Source organism: Anopheles coluzzii, chromosome 2, assembly GCF_943734685.1.
Source record: "Anopheles coluzzii chromosome 2, AcolN3, whole genome shotgun sequence".
Lineage (NCBI taxonomy): Eukaryota > Metazoa > Arthropoda > Insecta > Diptera > Culicidae > Anopheles > Anopheles coluzzii.
In genome coordinates this window covers 89,995,246-90,017,372 of record NC_064670.1, presented here as the reverse complement: position 1 = coordinate 90,017,372, position 22,127 = coordinate 89,995,246, and the positions used below count along the sequence as shown (strand labels likewise).

The 22,127-nt window shown below is 46.3% G+C and overlaps 2 protein-coding genes across 2 annotated transcripts in view; one reads left to right on the top strand and one right to left on the bottom strand.

Moving 5' to 3' along the window:
* The first annotated feature begins 1,537 nt into the window (after positions 1-1,537).
* On the top strand, positions 1,538-9,417 carry LOC120949412 (uncharacterized protein CG5098). Its single transcript, XM_040366686.2, has 9 exons — positions 1,538-2,988; positions 3,065-3,280; positions 3,344-3,487; positions 3,559-3,809; positions 3,884-4,259; positions 4,339-4,426; positions 4,497-5,650; positions 5,722-6,792; positions 6,896-9,417. The coding sequence occupies exons 2-9, from the start codon at positions 3,215-3,217 to the stop codon at positions 7,493-7,495; spliced, it is 3,750 nt and encodes a 1,249-aa protein (XP_040222620.2). The 5' UTR covers positions 1,538-2,988; positions 3,065-3,214; the 3' UTR covers positions 7,496-9,417.
* A 2,307-nt stretch (positions 9,418-11,724) lies between these two features.
* LOC120961063 (uncharacterized) overlaps positions 11,725-22,127 on the bottom strand; it is an 82,162-nt gene continuing 71,759 nt past the window's right edge. The window contains 3 exon segments of the mRNA XM_040384668.2: positions 11,725-21,198; positions 21,266-21,463; positions 21,531-21,626. Coding sequence (XP_040240602.2) covers positions 18,580-21,198; positions 21,266-21,463; positions 21,531-21,626 — 2,913 coding nt within the window. The 3' untranslated portion in view covers positions 11,725-18,579.

Sequence of the window (22,127 nt, the reverse complement as noted above, 5' to 3'; positions counted from 1 at the left end):
TACATGCAGGCCTTGACCGACAAAGGTTGTTGAGCCTAAGAAGAAGAAGAAGAAGATCCACCTTGTGCGTGGGAGTAGGACATAATAAGTGCATTGAGAATTAACCATTAATTAATCATTAATTAATTCATTTCTATAACCACCTACCCGTGTATGTTATGTTCATTCATTTTTATAATATTTTTTTTTATTGAAAAATCGAATCGATCCAATTTTCAGAATGTCTAGAAAAAACATGTTTTCAAACAGTGGTAAAAAAATCAGAATTTTAATTTTTTTAAATGTACTTTAAAAAATAAAATCTACTTTTACCCCTTACTTCTATAACCACCTACTAGTGTTGGTAATACATACAATAAAAGATTTTGGTTGCAGTTTAGTAGTTAATTTTGTAATGGTATGTATAGTAATGCATGTACTTATATTTATAGAAGTAATTCCAGAAGTTTTTTAGCTCCAAATATTCTACTAAAGTCATATAGATAGAAATGATTGCCCCAACAATCGGGACGACGTGGAGATCTATTAGGGCGGTGGCAACACTTTTTGGCATGCGATTTTATCGGACGGCCTGTCAAATTTTTATATGGGATTTGACAGATAACGTCGGACGACGAAATCGCACGTCCGACGTTATCTGTCAAATCCCATATGAATCTCGTCAGATAAAATCGCATCCGATCAGCGTTGCCACCGCCCTTAGTGTCAGTTGAACAATTTACTGTGAATTAAATAAACATAACTAAAAGCCATACATCATACATTTATAACATAAAAAGAAGTATTGTTATTATAGCTACATAAAATAATTTAAAAAAGACATTCTTTCACCAATAAAAATTAAAATTCCCTTGTAAAATGTATTACCTACCCGGGTATGTGGTCATATAGATGAGGGAGCATGTTTGGTCATAGAAAAGAAGGTTAAATGAACTTATTTTTTCGTTAGTCTTGTTTTAGAGATAATTACCACATCTGAAGTTGAGTTTATGAATTATTAGATCCTCGAGCGGGTATACATCATGTCCTTTTAATTGGAATATTGCAAAAAAGTTATCTATTCAATTTTCACGGATATGTAGTACAGTAGAGCGTCGATTATCCGGGCAGCTCGGGACCGGACGGTTGCCGGTTAATCGACTTGCACGGATAATGGTCCAAGAAATGTCAAACGCATATAAAATAAATGAAATTCACTAGTTTTATGATTAATTCACCTGAAATCAATCGATTAATCGTTAGTAGAATATAATTTTAATCAATAACTATAGGTTTAACAACTGTTCATGAACAAAAATGAATTTCCAAAATACCACTAGACACTACAGAGCTGCATAAGAAACTGGTTACCCACTTGACTATCTCTGCAAACATTCGCTGTACGCATGAACAGCTGTCAGATTTATGCGCACGGCTAAGCCGCCTGCCGGTTAATCCGTTCCCGGATAATCGACGTTCTACTGTATTCTTTAAAGCAAAAAGTGATACATTTTTCCACTGTTCCAAGTTAGAACTTCTAGCGTTTCTACATACACCGAGAAAGCAGCTGAGAAATGGCTGTGAGAGAATTGACAACCGGTTTCTCACGCTGGTGTGTGTAGAAGCTCTGAAAAGCGCCGAGATGAGACTTTTAAAATGATGTTGAAAAAATCCATTTTAATCGCTAAAATGAAATCAAAAAAGTTTCTTTTACTTTTTAATAATATTTCTACGATTATTAGACGGCAAAAATGCAAACTATAATTGATCGATCGCTATAAACTACCAATTCAATTTTTTCTCAGCTCCATCGTTCTTTGCATGCCGAGGAGAATTCTCTCACCGAAAATGCTGTCAGTCGCTGTCAAAGCATGCTGTCAGTTATTTTCTCAGCTGCATTCTCGGTGTATGTAGAAACGCTCTAACGTGTTCTTTTTATGATGTTGCCCAAGTAGAACTCCCCCTTGCAGCAGAACGTCGCAGCAAACATCGCGGCAGGCTGCGCTGTGACAGCTTGGTGCGATGATTAGGCGGTGTTTTTTCCCTCCCGAGACCGATGATGGGGGACTGCTTGCTCTTGCCGTGTTTTACCCCGTTTCGCGAATGAAAAGCATACGCATCGTTACTGTGATTGTCCCGAGTTGTTAGTTTGCGAGCAGGAATAGGGAGAAGTAAAAGCGCCAGCGTGCCGTGTCCGTGAACGTGATCGGCTGCGACGTGAACGACGCTCCGGCCAGAGCCACACTCTAATCCCCTTTCGATGGCGTAGAGATCTGCCCGCACACACCACCAAGCGAGAAGAAAAGAAGGCAGGAAAGAAGGAAAAAAAGAAGAGCAGGCTGGCTTGCGTATCCTCTCGGTCTGTGTGAGAAAGGTGCGTGTGCGTGTATGTATGTGGCAGAAGCTGTGTATATGCGTGCAGCCGTCGGACGGCGACGAGCATAAGCAAGTTCACTACTCACCCAACTCGCACACACCCCTGCCGCTCACCCGTTGATTGGCGAGCATAACTTTGGCGGATCGATTTTTACACAATATGCGTGTGTGTGGTACTGTGTAAAACCGGCGCGTGTCGCAAAAAGTAGCCGGACAATCAACAAATCCGGACGGGAAGTGACGGCTCGGCAAGCGAACTGTCCTAGCTAGAACTGTCCATTCATGCGTTGGAGGTGTGTGTAGAGCTTTGTCCTTTTCATTGGCCCATCACCATCATCACCATCGCCATCATCATCATCATTAATGCGAGTGTGCGATGTTCATTATCAATGCAACGGTGTGTTCGTCAGCGTAGGATATAAGGTCATGCTGGTTTGGAATCGTACTTTGTGCTTGCCATTGTTTCCCTCATCGAATGCCGGTTCCAATGATCGTTTGAGATGGATTGTGTTCCCGACGGTCGTTCGTAGTGTGTGAGAGCGAAGGAAAACGATATGAATAATCCGGCCAAAGTGTAGCGTGCATCAATGGTACAGGATCAGGCCCAGGATACGGGATTGCCGAATGCGCGAGGTGGATTAACATAGTGGTGCGAGTGGCAGGGTGAAACGAGCAACTGAATGCCAATGCTGTTTGATTTAAATTCCAGAGAGATTCACATAGAAACACGACAAGTTACAATTTCCTTGTAGTAGCCCGCAGTAGTTGATCACTAGCGTGATTGGCTGGCAGACGGGACGGGACGGGAAGGCAGCATCACGAATGTCCCAAGCGTCCCAGTCGCTATAAACGTCTAGCAATGTCTGGGCACAATCCGCCGCATGGGCGTTTAGGGCAACCGAACACTACGTGGAGTCCGCTACAGGTATATGTGAAAGACGCGCCATTTCTGGTACCAGCTGCTAAAAGCATTTTCCCCCCTGCACAGGTCCCGTCATATGTTCCACGGCAACCACAGCTGGCACACATGTCGAGCGAACGGTCGATGGCACGCTCGCCGTTAACATGGCCCGCACCACCAACAACGCACCAGGACAAGATGTACAGCCTGATGAGCGGAAACATGATGAATGTAATGTCGTTTTTGTTTTTGTTTTTACGAATTTCCATCGTGTGACCATCAACATTGTACGTATTTTGCAGAACATTGAAATGAACCCACTGCTGCAGGGGTACGGCCGAAACGTCGGTATGCCATTGGGATCGGTCGATCTGACGCTGTCGTCCGCCAGCCGCAGCACACCGTCCCCGAAGGGAGCGCACAACAACGTCCCGGTGCCGGCGGCGACCGGCTCGACGCATGGAACGCACACCTCCTCAACGACACTGCCATCAAACATTCCCACCGGCGGGGGCGCTCACGGTCTCGCCGGCGATGGTGGCCTTTCCGGAAGGTAAGGGAAAGCGAGAGCGTACGTTTGTGAGCGAGTAGGTGTTTTAATGCGGACCTACTTCTTCCCCTCCACAGCAACCATCAGCAAGCACGTGCATCACCATCGGCGAACGTCGGTCCGGCTCCGGGCGGCGTCATCCAATCGACCACGGTAGCGGCACTGAAGGAACGCATGCAGGGCATGGGCACATCCCTGACGCCGGGCACGGGCGGTGGAGCAGGCAGCACATCGTCCAACAGCTTCGCCCTGACGAACGCAATCAACGACGGCAGCAACAGCAGCAGTGTCATCGGTGCGAGTATGATGCGGGCCGGCGGCAATGGGTTCGGTGCAGGAGCACTGAACAACCGTACCGCGAACGAGCTGGCCGCACTCGTGTCGGGCAGCTTGCTGGTGAAGGATGCGAAGCAAATCAACAGCGAAATGGATGGCAAGAATGGACGGGATTGTGTAAGTATGGGCTTGGTCTGTTCGATACATACGCAAAGGTAACGCTAAATCTCGTTTTCGATCCCCTTTCTGGTAACAGTTCTCGCACATCGAGTCGGCGGATTTGGTGAAAGAGTTCGTTTTGCAGACGATGCACTGCAACGCCCTGTCGGTTTCACCGAAACGAAGTAGGTGTATCGGTGGTTGGCTACTAGCAACGAGATTTACTGACAACCAACCAATGTTTGCCCTTTCCAGCCTCGCCGGCGAGATCATCGTCGGTGCAGTCAGCAGCGCTAAGCCCGACCAGAAGTAGAAGCCCACCACAGCTCAACCTGCTGCTCGGCTCGTCCAACATCGATGGCAAGCTCGGGGTGGACTGTTTGACCGGTGCATTTCCCTTGCCGACCAGCAACGCCGCCGTGCCATCGCTAGCGCTAAACACGGACGCTACGGCGTCCGCAGCCGAAGGACCAGATGTGGGCAGTGTGGCGGCCCGAGCAATTGGCTCGTTGCTTGCTGGGGGCAGCAGCCACGATCTGTCCGTCGGTGCATCGATACCGGCCTGTCCGATGGCCAACCCGGCCGCTTCGCCGACCGGTCACAGTATGGCGTCGAGCGAAGATTCGGTCGATTCGTCCAACAGCAGGAGCAACGGCAACGCGCGACGAAGGCGAAAACCGGAGAAAACGAACAAAATGAATGCCGCCGCCTTTCCGCCCGAGGAGGGCAAATCCCTATTCCACGGCGCCAAACCATCCACGGACGGGCCGCCGACGGCATCCGCAATGCTCGACGAGCTGGACGGCTTGCGCTCGAATCACACCGGCCGGAACGACATCACGGCACTCGCCATCGAAGGTATTAATGCGCTCAGTCACGGTTTAGCTGCGGCACAGTGCGATCTTAGTCAGCCTACATCACATGCCAGCGCGCCGGTGGAAGGTGCTGGCCCCCGGGCAGGTAGCGGTGGTCAGCCGCACGCGAACGATTTGCCGCACGAGCTCTTCCGAAAGGCGGGCCCGCTGGCCGAAGCGTCCCCCGACCAGCAAAAGCTGCTAGAATCCCTCATCCAAAGCAATATGAGCGCGAACAGCACAGTGCCGCCCGTTGCGGTAGCTGCTGAGGATGGTAAGCTTAGCGGCACCGCGGCGGCGGCGATGAACGATTGCGAAACGATCGACAAGATCGCCGCCATGGTGTCGGCGACGACGGCGATGGCGTCCAAGTTTTTCGCCGACAAGGCCGGGACCGAGAACGGCATCGGGGACGAGGGGTTGCCTGCTACGTCCGGGATGCATTGTAACGGGCCTGCCCTGCCCGCGAAGGACGTACCGGAGGGTGGTGGTGATGGGGAAAACGTTCACAAGGCTGACAAAAAGGCAAACGCAGCTGACAGCAGCTACGAAGAGGTAAGTGTGCTTGCGGCTTTGTATCAATTGCAGCATTGTAAAGCTAAAATATTCCTTTGCGCACTCCACAGGTGGAAAATAAGCTAGAGGAAATGTTTGCCGGCATCGAGGAGGAACCGGAGAAGCGTACCGACTCGGTGTTACGAGCCGAATCGGCCAGCAGTAGTGAGGATCGAGGCTCGAGCGCGGTTGAGCCGGTGACAGCAGCGATCGACAGTGCTGCGCCAGCGAAGAACCTGTCCGATAGCGAGGTGATGAAGCAGCTATCGAACGATCTAGCAGCGTCGGCCGCAGCGGCAGCAGCAGCAGCAGCAACAGCAACCGGCAGTGATAGTCCGGCCGGGACGGGTAGCGGGAAAAAGCCACTAACTCCAGCACAAAAGCGCAGTATTGGCAGCAAGGGAGGACCGGCCGGTGAAATGGCCACTAGTACGCCGGCCGCGAAACGCAAGCGCGGACCGAAGAAAAAGTCGAACGGCAAACCGTCCGTCCCGTTCCTGGAACCGGAAGGGCCGCCGATGCTCGGTCTGAAGGCGCTAAACAGCAAGCAGAAAAGGGGAAAGCCCGGTAAAAAAGGCCCGGCCGCGGGCAAGAAGGGAAAGGCGGGCGGCAGCGGCAACAAGGGCAAGGGAAGCAAGCAGGACGAGCGCGACGAGGGCGGTGCCTGGTCCGGGGCGGGCACCAATAATACGTCCAGCGCGGAGGCCGGCGGCGGAGGCAAGTACCGGGGGCCGTACGTGCAGGTCAAGTCGAGCGGAAGCCACACGGTCATCAATGCCCCGATCAGCGAGGAGGACGGCGAGAAGACGCAGCACAAAACGAAAAAGTTCGGCAACAGCCTGAACAGCTCGGAACGCAGCAAAATCCGCGGCCTGCACGTGAGCACGCTCAGCACCAAGTACGACGCGGACACGACCGACACGAGCTGGATGTGCGTGTTCTGCAAGACGGGGCCGCATAAGTTCCGGCTCGGCGATCTGTTCGGACCGTACATCATCAGCACGGCCTCGGGCGAGTACGAGCAGAGCCAGGTGGATGTGGACTTCTTCAGCGTGCGGCGAACGCGCGAAGATCTCGAATCGAGCCAGGCGAAGCAGCGGCGGGCCGCGGAAAAGCTGAAAGAGCAGCAGCAGCAAGGCGGGGTAAGCATACGACTGCGCTAGACCGCTGCAAGTCGGCATTCGATCACACTTTGTTGCACTGCTTAATGCTAATCCTCTGCCTCTTGTCAATTTTCTATTCCAGCCCAAGGGTAAGAAGCGAAAAAACGCCGCCGGAGCTGCGGCAGCGGTACCCGGCGCACCGGCAGGACCGAGCAGTGCCAAAGCGATGGCACTGAAGCAGGAACCGTGCGACGATGTGGTCGATCGGTCGGCGTGCGAGATTTTCTACGGCATGGTCAAGGCGAGCGATAACACGTACGAGGTGTGGACGCACGAGGACTGTCTGGTGTGGGCGCCCGGCGTGTATATGGTTGGGACGCGCATTGTCGGGCTGGAGGCTGCCATCTGGAACTGCTGTCGGCATCAGTGCCAGCTGTGCCGAAACTATGGCGCCGTGCTGAGCTGCCTGCATCAGGGATGCCACGCCAAGGCGCACTACATCTGCGCCCACAAACAGCACTGGAAGTTGACGGAGGATTTCCAATCCTTCTGCGACCGGCACTCGGGTCATTCGGGCGGAAGCGTAAACGATGTGTCTAAGGTGGAAGAGGTTGATGCTACTGGTGGTGGTGGTGGTGCTGTTGCTGCTGCTACTGTTGCGCCACTGGCGACGACCAAGCAGCTGAAGAAGGAGGCCAAGTCAAGCAAAGAGACGCTGGCCCTGACAACCAGCGCGTCATGAATCGTTCTCGTGATGGTGTGAACAGGATGGATCAAATTCAATGGAGAAAGGACTGATCGAGTGAGAATCATTTTAGCTAGCGGGCTGGGTGTGGAAGTGAGGGTGGTGGTGAACGCCACTCACAGCATGGAATTGAGAGAGGTGGGGGGCCCTTCTGGCAAGCCGTATACAAGGAAGCTTTTTTATGATTGCTGTGTAACAGTAAGTTGTAAAATGTTAATGTGTTCATAAACTGCACATAATCACACTTAACTAGAAGAACGCTCTTGTCACTATCTTCAGTATAATTACGACCGTAACGCAATGCCGTATCGCTTGTCCCGCTTGAAGGCTGCGAATCGCGCTGGGTAGGAGGGGAGTGTGGGGGGACATTTCAATCGTGCCGCAAATGTTTTGCTAGTTTTAGTATTGCCCATGTTTAGTTCCACTCCTGCCGGATAAGATTTTAGGGTGCTGGCGCTGCATGATAGTTGGTGGCAGCAGCGAAATACGTATTTTGGCTATATTTTTATATTTATTTCACTCCACGTGCGTACTCTACGTGCGTACCCTCAATATAGTCCGGATCAAGGGTTTCGGATATGCATGAAACATTGTAAATGCACAAAACAATCATTTTAGCTAAAAAAAACATTCACTTTCAGCAGTGGTAGCAGAACAAGAAAGGTGTTATCGCAAATCGTTAACGACATTCCATTTCCCCAACTGGAAAGAATACTCTCATAATGGCGCATTTTGGCAATGCTTTATGTATATTGCGATCGTAGTGTGCGTGTTTCGGGGTTTTCGTTTTAGTCTAAAAGCGTTTTAGTCCACACTGAATCAAATAGTCTTTTAACTTCGTTTTACCATCAACGAATCTCTCTCTTATTCTAGTGCATACCGCTCTTCGTTCTTAATTGTACATAGTTATAGTTATCGAACCACAACCAAACCAACTTTCAGTCAAAAAAGAAGCCTAATTTCACTTCGATTCGAGAATCAAGTAACTGCCGAAGCTAGCAAAACATTGTCCCCCGGGATGGGAACGTGGTGGCACATGCGAATTTTAAACCTTCACAAGTGATGAAACAGCACGGCAATGTGTTTGATTTCTATAATATAAATATATATATACAAATACTTAACAATGCTCGTAAGATGAAAACAGTTTTTAAGTTAATTGTAATCGTATAGTCAGGGCCATCACTAGCGTTCGCCATGGTTCATATACAAAGATATTTTTGTATTCGGAGAAAAGGAGACGTAATGAGCAAATCGAAACACACTACGTAGCATGACAAACATTTTATTCTGAATAAGCCATAGTTTACTTGAATTAGCGTATTGATTAAACTAATCGTGGTCAGTTTTTGTACTATAAAAGGGAAGGGGGGGTTAGACGCTAAAGGATATTCCACCTTGTGCATCATTGTGGCTAGAAAGTGTAGTGGACAAACGGACAAACGAAGCTGATGCCGATATCGCCGATACTGCTCGATCGAAACAATCAATGCGCAACGATCGTTGTTCCACATTTTGGACAACATTACACGTAATAGATGGTCGGGAAGAGGGGGACGGCTACACTGTATGCGGAGTGCGATGTATGCGCCGATAAGCCGCAGCTGTGTAGGGCGAGTGCGGGCAACGGCGAGCGAAAGCTGAATTTGTAAAAACAAGTTTCTGTGTAAAATTTGTCGAATGCATGTGATTTACCGTTTAAAAAGAAGTGTAAAAATATGGAAAAGAAAGTTATTTAACAAAACCAGAGACAAACAGAAGGTAAAAGCAACAAAACAAATGCAGTAAACAGAGATAGTAAAATACAAAGAAAATAAAATTTAAAACAGATCAAATTCTACTGTAGAAGTATGTCGTTTTTGCATTAAAAGTCGAACAAAATTCGGATAATAAAACCAATGTAAGTTTTATGAAATGAAGCGATCGGCATTTTGAGAGATTTTGGGGGTTGTTGTTGCCGACCGGTTTGGTTATTTTTGTTGTTTTGCTGTTTCGTATTTATTGGCGGTGGGTTTGGCTTCAGCGATCTTGAGTACATCCTTTAGTTGCCTTACTTAATGTGGTTTATATTTTTTCTTAATAGGTGACATCGTGTGTAAGTCATGTGCTTGATCGAATCTAATAGTCATCCCATTTCTTGTTTTTGCCATCTTGAAGTTGAAATTTCAGCATGTCACTAGAACAGTGTGATATATTTAAAAAAATAGGATCTGAAATAGGATTTAAACTTGCTGAATAATGTAAAACTTGCTGATCACACGTAGCCTTGTGTTCGGATACCTTTACATGTTTAAAACGGTACGGTACATGTTTAAAAAGCAGTGACTCCAACTGACGGCTATAATCTCGAGATGGTAGAGAAGATTGAGAAAGGTTTTTCTGGCTATATGTAATCCAGGCCGTTGAAAACATTTTGGAATGGAAATTCGAAACGAAAAATCTACCAGATTTTAATCATCTTGAAGAGATCGCTGAATTTCAAATTTTGTAAAAGATCGTTGAACATTAGATCAGTGCTCTTTAACCTTTTTAGGATTGCGGACCACTGTGTTCACCAATCAAATCTTTCGCGGACCACCTATGTTCACGCCAGAGACAAGAGGTTTGAGATCACTATACTAGATGATCGATCTATCTCATAAAACATTTTACAGTGTTCTTCCGAGGTTCTCATAACGTAACGAAACTTTCTTTCTGGAAGTGAACTTCTTGTGACGGGATTTCGACTCTACGGCACCCTTTTTGGACAGGTACATTGGAAAATGCTGTTGGATCCAAAATGATCCTGTCCAATAAGGGTAGATTCCAATTCCTGGTCGCAAGATTCCAATTCCTGTTGTATAAAGTTTACTTTCCAAAACAAACAATCCAGGAAGTGTGAAAATGATGAGGACACTTGTAAACTCATGGCTTATAATTCTGGCATTTCCTGGTGATTGCAACCTGGTAATTGGTATTGTTGAATCGCATTTGGATCGTACCACTAAACGAACCGAAGAAACGACTCGAATCTCGTGGTGAAAGCAAGTCTTGGCAGTCCTTGTAAGGCCGTAGATTTCGATGAGCCGAGAAGGGAGTTTTTGGAACACAATGATAGTTTAAATACCATACCTGCATACCAAAATACCATGCATGAAGTACCAGTACCATGAAGTGAACAAGAATGGGAAATTGTCGGCACGTTTTTATTTCCGTAAAATATCTGCTTCAGAAGGCTGACATTTTCCCGTTTTCTGTTCAGGTATGAGACACATACATACCAGTGCCCCTTGCTACAAATTTCTTCGGCAGCTACCAAGCTGGGTTTTGTTGAAGGTAAATCCACCACTGACCCAATTTAAACTCTACGGCAGATGCTCCAGAAGTGCCGGGAGCGCCACGCACCCTACGCACCACCTGTTCATTGACTTCAAGGCGGCCACGGCACCATAGAACGGAATGAGCATGCAGCGGTACCAATTCCCTGGGAAGTTGATCCGGCAGTTAGAGGCCACCATGAACGGGTTGCAGTGCAAAGTGAGAACATCCAACTTGACGTCGGAATCGTTTGAATCTCACAGGGGTCTGAGGCAAGGTGACGGACTCTCCTGTCTGCTCTTCAACATCGCCCTGGAAGGTATCATTCGAAGCGCGGGACTAGACAACGACATCAGTGGCACGATCCTCTACCGATCTCTTCAAAGTCTTGGCTTCGCGGATGATATTGACATCATTGGTAGGACAACAGCGAGAACAGCGATCTGTCCGAGATCGGGTGTCTACATGGATGAGAGGCTGCAGGCAGGGACATTCATATTTCCTGGAGAATGATTGTTGACCAGGCTATGTCACGTCAACGTGCTCTATCGTGAGTAGGCCAACATGGGAGAGAAGAAGAGAAGACATGGTCGCATAAAGTGCACAAGAAGCTCCTCTCTTTTTCCTAACAGGAATGAAGGTATATTAGTGTTAGTATACGTGGAGGTATATCGTTGTATTAATGTACTTATTTATTTAATGATGTACTTACACTTTTTTCCTCATTATTGCGTAAATTGCGAACAAATGGATCTAATCGATCTAATAATCCTCATATCTTGACTTAGATGGCGATGTATACGACTCAGCCGAAGGTGGTTAAGCAGTCGATTGTTTCAGTTTGTTTTTTACTTCAATTTTAAACGTTCAGCCATTCCTAAATGTGATATTCATATTTCTCAGACAAAAAATACACCAACAAAAGGCAATGAAAAGGCGTGGAAAAAGAATTTTATTTCTGTCACGATCGTGATATGATCTCTGCCTGGGTGATGATGATACTGATAGAGAGTGTGTGTTTGATTGTGTGTGGGTATGTTATTACATGAAGATGTGGAATTTCATAACTATGTTCCTTTAGTTACACACCTTGCGTATTGTATCACACCCTACGCTTATGACGCGCACGTGTGGGAGAGTGTTTGTTCTTTAATTTGCCTATTTTCTTGAAAATTATTCATACTATGAGCTGAATTGTCGTTAAAATATTGCGCAAGAATTCAATACTTATACAGATTGATTTATACCTTTCTGTTTCTTGGCTATCCTGTGGTTCGTCTGGGTGTGGAACACTTGTAAGATTTATGGTGAGCTGTTTCTTTGTATCAACGGAACACTTACTTTCTGAAACTAGGCACACAAAACCATGCTGCATCCACTGGTATTTGTGTTACTTCTTTAGATAACTTGCATCACAAAATGTAAATATGTCTAAAATAATGGGGAATCTTTTCGCAATATGCACAAAATATATCATCATTTGCTGGTTGCACGCATTTGCGATAAAGTTGTCAAGTTGTTGTAATGTTATTATAACTCTTTTTGAAACATATTTTAATGCTCGCCGCCGGTGGAAGAATTAATTAATCAGCTCAGAATTAGCAGACAAATTGCTTTAAATTCAGTATTCAATTTGGGATGCTTAATACGGCAAACTTATATGTAACAGTGAAACAGATGCATTAACAGTAACATAATCTCTTAGATATATCCTTTGGTTCGTGTTCTTTATTTCAGCTTTGTCTAGTTTTGTTATGGTGGAGTTTTTCTCTGATTGTGATTGATGATTGCACAGTTCTACAGTATAGTTCTCTGGAAAGTGAACGGTGTTAGTACATTGATGCGTATGATTTGATGCGGTGCGTACGTGTATGGGCATGGGCGAATGTTTGAAGCATATGAGAATGGGGTTTTCCCTTTTCGAGGTTCGCACTACTAACAATTACTACCACACAATCATAACACATCGTAACACATCGCTGTATGTTATTTTGTTTTAGTGTTGTGTAGTTTTTTAGGTTTTAGGTTGCCACATTTAAAATGTTCTTGCTGCTGTCACCACATCCTACTAATGGGGAAGGGTTGCATTACGCTGTGTTACAGTACATCTACGTCAACCCGCTACAACAGCGCCCTCTACTGCCGCCATTTACTATGCATTATTCCGAAAGGCTAGGCAATCGTTCCAGCATGGGTACTAAACACGATCCTCCTCAACACACACACACATATCCACACAAATCCAGTTCTCGCTATAAACATCATTGACGGGGGACAATACATTAAAACATTGCACGTGGCACACGGTGCAAGCACGGTGGTAGTGGGGATGTTGTAGTGTTTTATTTTTGCTTTGTGCCGACGCTACCTTCCTTCTAACCCCCGTAGACTACCAACGTGTGTATGTGTGTGTTTACAAACTACATTTTACATCGCGCCAGGGCTGCATCCATTATCCTTTTTCGGTAAATCATCATCAACATTATGCTCTAACCATTAGTTTATCACATACAGTTTTTGTTGTGTTAATAGGGCTGCAATGCAATGCACAATGGAAAACGAATAAACAAAACCACTTTTCTAAAATCATCATTCGTTCAACAAAGTTTGTGTAACAATTCGTGTTATAGATAGACACTGCAAGAGGGGCCACGGCCGCTTTCCGATCAGGAATGGGGCAACACGCAACTTGCACACATCGTGCGTTAACTAAGAGGCACCCACTTCGCTACTAAATGGCTCCATTTTGTTGCGTTCATGTTCTCTCGATAAGGCAAATGTGAAGGGTTTGATAGACTTGCTGCTACTGCTGCTTCACTAAGAGCGAAAATCTCTGTCTGCGCACTGTCCGGTAAATTGATCGAAACGAATCAGCTGTATGGGCTAACGGAATGATAATTTACGGTTTGCTTAAACCTATCGGAACAATGTATCAATGTGTGTGTGTTGTCTGTGTGTGTGTAAAGCTAAAACAACGCAGCGTTGCGTCCAGACGCGCATCCGCCATCTTCATGCTGCTAAAACTGGCGCGATAAACAAAGACCGAAGCCAGATGTTGTGTTTATGTGAAAACGTGATAAAAGGATCTGTTCACTCCTCTGCTTCAATTCAAGTGTTACAGCGAACTAAATACACGCACACATATACATAAATGTGCTTCGTCCACTGTACTGTACGGCCAATTATAATTGTCCAGACGTACATGGTACTTTTAGTTGACTGTTGTATGTATGTGCCTGCTTGTGTTACGGTATACTAAGGACTTAATTTACATCACATTCATTAGTATAGCTTGCGGGGGGGGGGGGGGGGGGGGGTTTAAATTGCATGTTGCGTGTATAAGACGGGCCAAACATGGTTCAACTTTCCCGTTAACCGCATCAACAATCGTTTCTAAACCCAATAATGTAGGTGCGCTACTACCGACGGCCCGTATGCCCTAGCAAAAGAATGATAACGGATAAAGCTTCCTGTTTGCGTGTGTACTACTTCTGCTACTAAGTGTGACATCATCGTGCGCTAGTGACGTGAGGATGGATTTGGGGAAAATGAGGCGGGGCTTATATGCGTGTATTATTACTGGTTGCCACCGTCCATAGTGCGCAGCGTGTATTTTTAAATTTTATTTTAGGCTTGGTGCGTTTTTCTACATGAGAGTATCCTATTACGCGTATATCGGTATATAGTTAAGTAGAGAGTTGCCTGGTACGTGAATAAAAATGTAGCGTACCTGCCTCCCCCCCTCCCCAGTATGGGATACAAACGGTTACTGTAAGCTCTGGTACTGTGTGTTGTGGTATGTTACGCTGGAAACGATGCAAATGATCTGCAAACCGTTCGTATGTGAGTTTTTTTATTCATGACGCTCCTTTCTTCTACCATGACGAAATGGTTCCCAATAAAATGCTATCTGATCTGAGGGGGATGAAGAGAGGAAAAAATGGATAAACAGAGGTGACACTTCTACTCCTAACGATCGGTACCGGATAAGTAAGGGTTCCGTCTACATCGATCGACTGTGAAAAGCGTTCCGTAAGTTGTACACCTGGAACAGGTGGAACAACAATCGGTTCGCCTACAGCGATGCACCATAAGAAAGAAATGCGGCATAACGTTCATTCGCTAGTAAATCAAACAAACCTGTGGTTGAGCTGCGTACGCTTATCACCACTGACACCATGGTAGGCGGAAGATCCAAAACCATTCGTTCTAATTTAACCGTCAGACACATTTAGCTAAGTTAACGAAAGGTTAACTACAAGTTAAGGAAAAATACTGGGGTGTGAACGCACCCAAATAACGTTACCGTAGGGTGCAGCAGGAGGTTAGAAATACTACCAACCAGCAATATACGTTTTAGTAAACGGTGTAATAGAAGCTCTCTGGCAGCTGCACTACCAGCTGAAACAATAGTAGAAGCTCTAGTAAGGATAACGCTAGGTGGCAATGTTGCGCGGCATTGCAAACGCTTCTTCAGCGCTTCTGGCTACAGCACTTCACTACGATTCTGTGGTGTATCTATGTAGTTTGTTCTATGTATCGTACTTTTAGTTTGCTGTAGCTGCTACTACTAAATCTAGTGAGTTATGTTAGAAACGCTCGAAAGCTCCTTTTGTTAATGCTGTACTGTACTGATGTAAGCTACTGTTTGGTCAGCAAGTAAGCAGGCTGCTTACTATTGACAGTCTATAACAAAACAAGATTCACTGTTTTGTGTGAAAAAAAATCGTAACTCAAAATGTACAACAACAGATAGCTGCTATTTGCTTTTGCAAATTAGTTTAGACTTCTCTTTGGGACTCTGTACCTCTTTTGGTCGAGCGAAATGAGCGCGAGCAGGTGAGTGATGCAAACATCATGATAATGTTAAAATTATGACACATTCAATGAAAGTTGGAAAAACTAAATATTTAAATTAATCATCATAACAAGTTTTTAATTATGTTTTTTTCTGATTTTTTTTAGATAAAAATATGTGATTTGATTGAATGAATCCATTTGACATAAAATAAAATAAATTTAAATGGTTCATTAATCTACAGTCATCAAAATTTGCACACTTCAGAGACACACTCAATGCTAATCGATCAAGAGTACACAACGCACTAAATCAGGTGAATGAAGCAATTGAGGTAACTCTTTCGCTCATAACTCGACACTCGTTGAAAATTGCACAGTAAAAACGACAGACATGGAAGTCATTTGTAAAATAACAGCAGCTTGAAATGATCGTAACATTTATGTGTACATCCCCTTAAGACATCCTTCGACGGATACTGACAGGTGAATAGTTCCCGCTTTATCAATACCAACATCGGAAATACTAGTATTTGATAACACGATTGAATAAGTTGCTGAACCAAGAATACCATTTCTAATGCACTATTGTATTAGTGAACTTTCCTTACTACTAGCATATGCACAGTAGCTTCACTCAAGAGCGCGTAAATTAACAAACAGTTCTTTGTGGGAACTGCCAATGAAGCCTGTGGCTCAGAAGTTGAAGTTTTTTTTGAGATTAGCTACCAGTGCACATGATAGTGGTATAGAAAATTCTTCTACATTTCTTACCGCGTTCGTAGTATTCGGGCAAATCTTGCACTGGCCGCTGATAAATGCCATTCTATCGTTCCAGTATATAGTGGAAGTGGTCGTTGGTTTGGCGAAATGGGGAAGGGGGGAGCACGGAGAGCACGACTTGCATGGCTCGGAGGCGTGTGTGTCTGTATATGGGCTCTATTCGGAACATTATCACAAAGGGGGTTTCTCTGTTCCCCTGCCTAAACGCATTTCAAAGCGTTGGTGGCGAAGGATAGTCCGTTTTATTTCTACACGTGGTAGTGGGAGCAGGAGGCATTGCAACGCTCGAAAGCCATTTCACAGTTTCACCGTCTACTGTGCAGCCTAAGGGAGGGGGGAAAAGGAGCTTTCGCTAAGAGTGTATTAAATTCAACCTTTGAAACTACCCCAGAAGTTCGGCAAACTAAGGCTAGATTGAATGAAAGCTAAGCTAAATCCGGAACTATCTGAAACCTAGAGGAAAGTTAGGAAGGTGTTGACTTGTACTAGCTACAGAGACTATTATAGGGCTAGACTATAAGAGGATTAATCTTCTCTACAGTAGGGCGTCAAAATGTGCGCAAAAATGACTTAATGTATGAATGTCTGCTTGTGTACCCAGTATGTACTATTGCAACTGAGTGTGTCTGTTCGCAATGGACTATGAAGACTCTGTATGTATTAATGTACACAATGTATGCCCATCTTGCCATTGTACACCAACACCAATGACTTGTGTGACGCAGCAGATGTCGGGTTGATTAGTAGTTGATATTTTTGGAAAGATTCTAGTAGCACGGAAAAAAGGCTCAACCATTTCGTTCCGGTTTTGAGATATTTAAAATTTCCTAATGAGCGTAACGTAACACGGGTGGGTATGTACAGGTAACGATGGATATTAGATATTACATTGCTGGCTTGCGCCCTTTGATGTGTTTGGTTTTTGCAAAATTCTATGCTTCAAATGTTAAAATCGGTCTGGTTAGACATGGTACAACATTGTGATCGCAGATACAGATCTGTTAAGCAAGTAGTATGTTCGTTTTTGTATTATTGTTTTTTGTTTTGCGAAATGTTACTCTGTTCGTTTACCTTTGAAAGTCTACCTAACAGTAACAGGAAAATTATACCATCGTACAACCAATCGGGGACTCGAATGCCAAAAACACACAAGTGTGAACTGTATTGTACTCCAGTTGGATACTAGACAATCCCTTTCTTGTTCCTAGGCTTCTTTCGACAAAAACTTCCCCCAAAAAACAGGTTCTCCAAACTAGCCTTGCGGTGCAAATGTCAATATCAAAGATGTGGGTGCGCTTGTGTCCAGGATCAGGGATTGGTTCCTATCAAACTTTGCCTTAAAGGATGTGTTTGCTACCTCCATTAGTGCCAGTCTGCCTGTAATGATTTCGCTTGTTTTGGTCTGCGGATGCGGTCGTGTCGAATTGGTTTTCTTTTTTCTTCTTGCTCTTCTTCCTTTTGTTTTACCTCATATAAAAACTCACTCCCTCACAGCGGGAGAAAAATGTATCAAAATCGATTTTGTATGTTTGTTTTGCGAGTAGTGGCAGAGTTTACACTGATGAAACAAATGAGTGAGACTTGTTTGTGATTAGGAATAGAGGAGGGTGGTTACATCCTCGATTTCCTCGGCGTTAAAGGACACTGACATAATGGTACACTGATACAAAGAACATCGAAAGACACCGAATGATGATGAGACAACAATATGATGCGGATGCGACTTGTGTGCGACGTGATGCAGGATCGGTACGGTCATTAAAATGGCAATCGCTTTCGGCTATGCTTTGGTTTGGGTTTTGGGGGTTGTACGCGGAATTGGTATATTCGGGTACGAGGGGTGTGGGTGGGAATCATCACCCATCGAATCTTACTGGCCGTTAACCAATCCCCACATCTTCTGCAAAAGGCGTCATTCAATAACAGGCGTTTCATTCGATGGTGGACTGTCTGCGGGAATCTAGTGGAATCTGTAGTTGTTTGCTGGAGACGACTTTGGGAAGAGCAACAGATGTTCGATGCAAACGGTGTGAGTGTGTGGTGCTTGGTGATCTGATGTGATCTGTGACAGGTATGTGAGGTGTCTGTGTGAGTGTGTGTGTGTGAATTCAGTACTTGAGATATTTGGTGTGTCGCCGCGTCTTCTTCACTACTGGCAACCCGTCCAGCCGGCCATCCGAATAGTACGAACAGTCGAGCAACTTTCACCAGAATGACAGGGGGCGTGAAGTGCTCTTCAATTTATAGCGCGCCCGCCGATAGTCCTGCGCGTCGAGCCGGTAGAGGGGCGATATTTTGACGCCCGTTTTCTCCGGTATGATCTGGAACCGTGCCTGCGGGTCCTTGGTGGACTCGGGCCGGGCGGCATTGCGTCGCGCTGCGGTAGCGATCGACGCAACGGACGGTTTGGTGGGATGCACCGTTAGCGGGCGCTTGGTCGAGGACGGATCGCTACCGGTCGCAGCCGGATGTCGATCCGTGCCGGCACCGAGCGGCCGGGCGGCCGAACTTGCCACAATGTTCATCTTTTTGGCGGGAATGTTTTTCAGATAGTTCTGCTCGACGTGACAGTTCAGCGGTGAGTACTTGTTCGGTTTGTAGATGGAAAAGATGTTGTTCAGGAAGCTGATCGCGTTGCTGTTGCCGCTGATCGTATTCCCCGCTGGGTCGAGTGTCTTGGCACTGGTCGATTCGTGCGGTGCCGCTGTCGTTGATCTCTTCTCCTGATGATGATGGCCGGCATCTGCCACCAGCTCTCCGTACAGCCGCTTGTCACGATCTGCCGGATAGACTTTGTGTTTCGACAGCTTACTTCTGCCTGGCTGGTTGGTCCGATGGCGATGACTATGGTTGTGATTGTTCGACTTACCGATACCTCCCTCTCGGTAGTGGTAATGGTCACGATGATACGGATCATCGTCGTGATAGATGTCGATAACTGTGCCGTTGTTATAGCATCGGCTCAGGTTAACATTCTTAACCTTCTTGGAAGGTGCGGTAGCCGATCCTGCTCCAGCCATCGCACTACGACCCGCCGTTTTGCGCTCTTCCAGCTCGCTCGGGGAGGTTGGTGACGGTTTTTCCAGCTCTTCCCAGTACTTCTCAAAATCGAAGTTAAAATCCTCCAGCTCCAAGTCGGTCGAGTCCGAGGAGGTGTCATCGAACCGGTTGGGTGGTTTTACCTCGAGCATGCTTTTGTTTTTCGCTGGAGTGGTAGGTGGCTTGAGAAGAAACCGTCCGCTGTCTTGCAGCTGCCGATGGTTACGCTCGATGCAGCAGTTTTGGTTGAAAAAATCTTCAAACGATCGTCGATAGTTGTCGGTATACTCAACGTCGGCGAATTTGGACGCGCGATCCAGTCGACCGTGGAGCAGTTGCTTCGACCGCTGCCGATCTCTGTACAGATCGGCTACGTGGCCTGGTCCGATGCGCGATGGGTGACCGTACAGTTCGCGTGCCACTCCACCGTAGTCACCGCACGCGATGGAGTGACGATCCTCAGCATACAGCGTGTTAAGATCGCTCTCTATTTCCTCGTGCTCATCCCGATCACGCTCATCTTCGTCCTCCTCGTTCTCGCCATCCTCGTCGTCATCGTCGAACAGATCAAAGTCCTCCTCCATAACGTACTGCGGCCGTAGTGCAATAGCATCGCCGCCTTCTCCTGCTCCGGTCCGCAGATTGTTCCGATTGCGCAGGTTCCACTCGCTGATGATGTTACTGTTGTTATGACGGTAAGTGTTATTGTTCGCGCTATGAATGCTGTTATTGTTAACGTTATTGTTGTGTAGATTATTGTTGTTGTAAAAGTTTTTCTCATCCTTGCTGAAGCACGTCTCGTTAAAGCAACCCTCCCGATCACACATCCGTACCACCGCCCGCTCACCTTCCCCATTGCGCCGACGGTGGCTCGGAAATTCCGGCATCTCGAAGCTGTTACGATTGTACAGCTTTGCCATGTTAAAACCTACGCCCATGCTGCGCGACGTGCTGAACGAATATGACTTTGGGATTTTGGGACACCGCTCAGTCCAACCCTCGCGCTCCTGCCCGTCGCCCAGCTCGTCGATGTCCCGCATTCGGTTCACGCCGAAGCAGCAACTGTTCGATTTAGGATAGTTGTGCCGACGCTCGAAGTGACCGTCGATGGTGAAGATACCGTCATCCTCCAGCCCGGCCATGCTCATGTTACCGTTGATGTCGCGTCCCCCACCAGTGCCGCCCAACCCGTGTGGCCCACCCCGTCCAAACCCGACGCCCAACTCGCCGTCCGAATTGTCGATCGATTGATTCGAATAGATGTTCTCCGTATACCAATTCGGCTCTAATGAAGTTTTCCGTGGCCGTGGCCGCTTCACTGGATAATAGTTGAAGTGATGTCGGTACAAAATGCGCTCCTGGTTGTCGTACTTTAGCCGGTGCTCCACGTTGTACTTGTGGGCCTTCATCATTTCCATCTTTTTCTCCCGGAACTTTTCCCACTTCTCCCAGCTGCGATCGTACGATTTGTGGAAGTTGTTGCGACTCTCGCGGTGATAGTGATGGCCACTGGCGTGACATTGGTCCTTTGGCTCTCGGCTCTCATGCCGTTGCCCACTTGCAGCAGCAGCAGCTGCTGCTTCTTTTCGGCTTGATTTTGCAGTCGTGCTTGTCCCCGTGCTCTTGCCGGTAGTTCCTGTATGCTGTCGATAATCTTTATCACGATCCCGGTCGAGTTTTTCCTCTTCCGGTTGTCAGACCTCCTGCAAGTACTTGACCGGACAGACACCCTGGCGGTTGTCAGCCGAACGGACCATAACCATGCCGTTCACTTCATCACCGACCTGTAAAATTAAGACACAGGTGCAGAATTGGTGTTGATGATTTCAATCACTCTGGTGTATAACAAACCTGAATAACGATCTGATCACGCAGCAATGTTAGCGTACCGTCTCCCCGTTCGTTATCCGTCACCTGTAGGTTGTGTGTTACTTGCAGCGGCTTCTCCGATGCAGCCAGCTTGGCGCAGTATTTCGAAGGGAAGTAGCCTACCTTCCCGAGACACTTTCCCTTCCACCAATCCGGATCAGATGTATCGATCACAGTGACCTGTAATGATCACATATTTATCATCATCACTCTGTTAGCTCATCCTTTTGTCACCAGATTAGCGTACCTTGTATCCTGCTTTCAGATCCAATTCATCCTGATGCCGGGACTTGAAGTTGTACAAAACAACGTAGAGGTTTGTTGGTAGGAGACGATGAGATTTCTGCACATTAGTGATGAAAAAAATTTAGTTTTTAATAATGAATTTTCGATGTTTAGTTTCATGATGTCTTATTCTAAATGTATAGTATCTTTGCCCTCATCTCTTATTTCTTATCTCTTAAGGTATTAAATGCATTTTTTTTTTTGCACGACAACTGTTGTCGGTCAATGCCTACCAGCACCACTAGTGGGCTTAGTTTTCAGTAACTAATTGATTACCCATAACAAGATAGTCAGTCCTACGTGTCTATTCATAGTCTATTCGGGGCTTGAACTCATGACGGGTATGTTGTTAAGCAGTACAAATTGACGACTGTACCACGAAACCGGCCAAATGCAAGGTTTAAATAAAATTTAAAGTCATTGGTTCAAATATACAATGGGCTATGTTTCTCCATGTTCAAGAGCCTGACTATGCTGTTTATATGGGTAAACCAATTAAATTACGGTAGTCAAGTTTATGTTTGAAGACAATGAAGGTTGTACGTACTAGAATGAAGTT